The 4,045-nt window shown below is 43.1% G+C and overlaps 1 protein-coding gene across 1 annotated transcript; it reads right to left on the reverse strand.

The window, feature by feature from the left end:
* Positions 1-315: 315 nt before the first annotated feature.
* On the reverse strand, positions 316-1,314 carry LOC144278021 (olfactory receptor 52R1-like). Its single transcript, XM_077839130.1, has one exon. It carries the CDS (start codon positions 1,312-1,314, stop codon positions 316-318), a length of 999 nt encoding a protein of 332 aa, XP_077695256.1.
* Between the last annotated feature and the right edge of the window lie 2,731 nt (positions 1,315-4,045).

Consider the following 4,045-nt stretch of genomic DNA (forward strand, 5'->3'; position numbering starts at 1 on the left):
GAAGCAATGATTCAGTGTTTTTAGCAATATGAGGTAAGGCCTAAAAAATTGGAAAATTTGCCATTCCTTGGAATGTCTGAAATGGCTCCCTTGCAAGCCGCAGGGGTGTGGTCTCGGCCAAAATGGTGGTGCAATTCCCAGCAATTGGAATGGTAGCAACTTTATGACTTGTGCATAGACTGATTCCCTAATTTGCCACACTAGCTCAGCATAGTAAGGTTAGGAAAGGAGTTTATGTCTCTCTGTCTGTCCAGCACCATGTCACCTGCCAGCTCCGCATGGAGGTCTGAGAGCCAGAGCACCAGGACAAAAAAATTAGGTTCTGTTATGAGTAAAGAGCCGGAGCAGCCTGTCCCGGATCAGTTTGGTCCCCACTCCGTAGATGATGGGATTTAGCATGGGGGGCATCAAGAGGTAAACGTTGGCAATGAGAATGTGGAAATGCAGGGGCACATTCTGGCCAAACCGGTACATGAGGGAGAGGAAGAGACTTGGGATGTAAAAGGCTAAGATGGCACAGAGATGGGAGATGCATGTCCCAAAAGTCTTGAGCCGGGCATCCTTTGTGGGGAGGCTGAAGATGGCTCTGAGGATCTGGGTGTAGGACAGGGCAATAAAAATCACATCCAGACCAATCACACACAATACCACAAAAAGGCCGTAGTAACTACTGATGTGGGTGTCGGCACAGGCCAGCTTCACCACGGCTATATGTGCGCAGTACGGCTGGGGGATGATGTTGGTTCTGCAATATGGCCACTGCCTCAACAGGAAGGGATATGGCAGTATGACCATTCCACTTCGCAGCATCACGGCCAGTCCAATCTTGGCCACCACGGAGTTTGTCAGGATGGTGGAATGTCTCAGGGGATGGCAGATGGCCACATAGCGATCCAGAGCCATGGCCACGAAGATCCCAGACTCCATCATTGTGAAGCAGTGAAAGAAGTACAGCTGGATGAGGCAGGCAGTGAAATCAATCTCTCTGGAATTCAACCAGTATATTGCTAGCATTTTGGGCACAATGGATGTAGATACAACCAGGTCGGTGAAGGCCAGCATGCAAAGAAAATAGTACATGGGCCCATGGAGACTCGGCTCTGTCTTCACGGTGAACAGGATGGTGAAGTTTCCCAAGATGGCTATGATGTACATGGTGCAGAATGGGATGGAGATCCAGACGTGGGAAGCCTCCAGGCCAGGAATGCCCAGCAGGATGAAGGTGGAGGGGTTTGTGAAGTCGGTTGTGTTGGAATCTGACATGGAGTAGGGGAAAAGGTGTCCAACACTGAGGCAGAACGGTGTCTCCTGCATGTACTGTATGGTCCTCTGGCTTCCTGTATGTGCCCCAGCTCTAGGGTGATGGTGGCCGTACAAATGCCTGGATGGAGACACTAATCTGAGACACTACATACACAACTGGAGGCTGTTCTCCTGGGTGAGGCAGATTGGTCGCTCCTCACACACTGAAAAATGACATTTTCAATGTTCAGAGAAATAAATTATGAATAGCAGACCCCTCTAATGCCAATTCCATATTTTATGGGGCTCTTGGCATCAGTAATTCCTACACATCATGGTCTGGGAAACCTTAATAGGCATCAGCAGGAAACATGATTGTCAATACTGGTTATTCATCATTGTCCCTGTCAAGAGTGAATCCCAACTCTGTCACTCCAAGTGCAGAAGTGGGGCCTGTAAGGATTTTAAATATTAATACTTGCATTAAGGCTTAAGGCTTGTATTAAACTCCCAAGGTTTCACATTCTCTCCAATGTTGGCTTGGTAAACACTGCCATCACCCAAATGCAAAAAAAAAAAAAAAAAAAAAAAAATCTTTGAACCCAGGAAGAAGTACTTGGGAATTCCTCCCTGTGGGGTACCATCAAGCCTTTTACACACACACACACGCCCCCACCATGGTAGAGCTGAGAAAGAAAACAAAGGAATTTAGCTGTGGCTACCAGTTCATCAAACAACATGCACAAACGTCTTAGGACACCCAAAATCCAATCCTGTTCGTAAAAAAGGTAAATTTTACTAAAAAACAAAAAGAAAATACATCTGAAACTTAGGCTTTTACAAGATTTTAAAAGAGCAATTCCAAAAATCAAGCACCCAAAATAGCTTTCTTGGGGGTTCAGCTTAAAAGGAGTCCACAAGCCAAATAAAAGAAATAACCCTAATCGCGTCTAGCTAATCATTCTGATCTACTTACACATTTGAAGTTCAGGTAAGTAGTTCTAGGCATGGTCTGATAATATATGATCATACCTGGCTTAAGCTGCCTGCAGTATGGCTGCTCTGTCCCTCCAGCCCAGGGAACAACAGACAAAGGGAAAGTTTCTTTCCCAATTTCAAAAAGTTTTACCTTCCCATTGGCTCTTTTGGTCAGGTGCCCTCTTTTTTCATTACTGGGGGACTTTTTAACCCTGTACAGGTAAAGCAAGTAAAGAACAGCTACAAAGAGGATTTTTACAGCTAACTGACTCTATGATGGATAACCAGTATTGACATTCCAAGCTGAAAAGTCCCAGTGTTATTAATCTCCCCTCATACAGAAGACATTCCATACAACTAATCATTTTTGTTCTCCTTTTCTGAACCTCTTCCAATTCCAATAGATCTTTTTTGAGATGGGGTAACCAAATCTGCATGCAATATTCAAGGTGTAGGCATACCATGGATTTATATAGAGGCAATATGATATTTTCTGTCTTATTACCTATCCCGCTCTAAAAAAAAATGAGGAAACCAAAAAATAATTTGAAGAACAACTACCCAAAGACTCAAAAAATAAATTTTATTTAAGTACATCAGAAGCAGGAAGCCTGCTAAACAACCATTGGACAATGAAGATGAAAAATGGGCACTTAGGGACAATAAGACCATTGTGGAGAAATTAAATGAATACTTTGCATTAGTCTTCACGGCTGAGGATGTGAGGGAGATTCCCAAACTTGAGCCATTCTTTTTAGGTGACAAATCTGAGGAACTGTCCCAGATTTAGGTGTCATTGGAGGAAGTTTTGGAACAAATTTATAAATTAAAAAAGTAAGAAGTCACCAGGACCAGATGGGATTCACCCAAGACTGCTGAAGGAACTCAAATGTGAAACTGAAGAACTGTTAACTGTAGCCTGTAACCGATCATTTAAATCAGCTTCTGTACCACATGGCTGGAGGATAGCTAATGTGATGCCAATTTTTAAAAATGGCTCTAGAGATGACGCCGGCAATTACCGGACGGTAAGCCTGACTTCAGTACCAGGCAAACCGGTTGAAACTATAGTAAAGAACAACATTGTCAGACATGGAGATAGTCATTATTTGTTTGGGAAGAGTCAACGTGTGTAAAGGAAAATGATGCCTCACCAATCTACTAGAATTCTTTGAGTGGGTCAATGAGCATGTGGGTGTCAGGATATAGATATTCAGGCCTGTCTATAAAAGCCTAGACTCTAAGAATGTAGGTGTATTCTTATCACTTGGCTAGTTCTAGAGGTATAAAAGAAAGAATCAAAATCACTGTCTGCTGGTGTAAGGCCCTTCTCTTACTGTGACAGTCTGAGGCCCTGTGCTTAGTCTAAGGCCTTTGGCTAAGCAGCAGAGGCAGCCATGAGCTGGGAGGCGACCGGTCACCTCCTCACATTCCAAACTAGTCACATTGAAAGAAGGTGCTATGGGGCTGTTAGGATACAATCCTGTCCTGATAGTGCCTATCTCCTCCAGAGAAAGGGAAGTGCCTAGAAGATGTAAAAGGAAACTTAGTTTGATAGCATCCTGTCTGGCAAGAACTCACTTATCAATAGCTGGGATGTGAAATCCTCACTTCTGTATTGTTTTGTAATTATAGTTCCCACTTTGCTATTGTTTGTCTGTATAATCTCTGTCTGGTTCTGTGATTGTTTCTGTCTGCTGTAGAATTAATTTTGCTGGGTGTAAACTAATGAAGGTGGTAGGATATAATTGGTTAAATAACATATTGTAACATGATTAGGATTGGTTAGTTAAATTTCAGTAAAATGATTGATTAAGGTATAGCT

This window comes from Eretmochelys imbricata, chromosome 1 (assembly GCF_965152235.1).
Source record: "Eretmochelys imbricata isolate rEreImb1 chromosome 1, rEreImb1.hap1, whole genome shotgun sequence".
Classification (NCBI taxonomy): domain Eukaryota; kingdom Metazoa; phylum Chordata; order Testudines; family Cheloniidae; genus Eretmochelys; species Eretmochelys imbricata.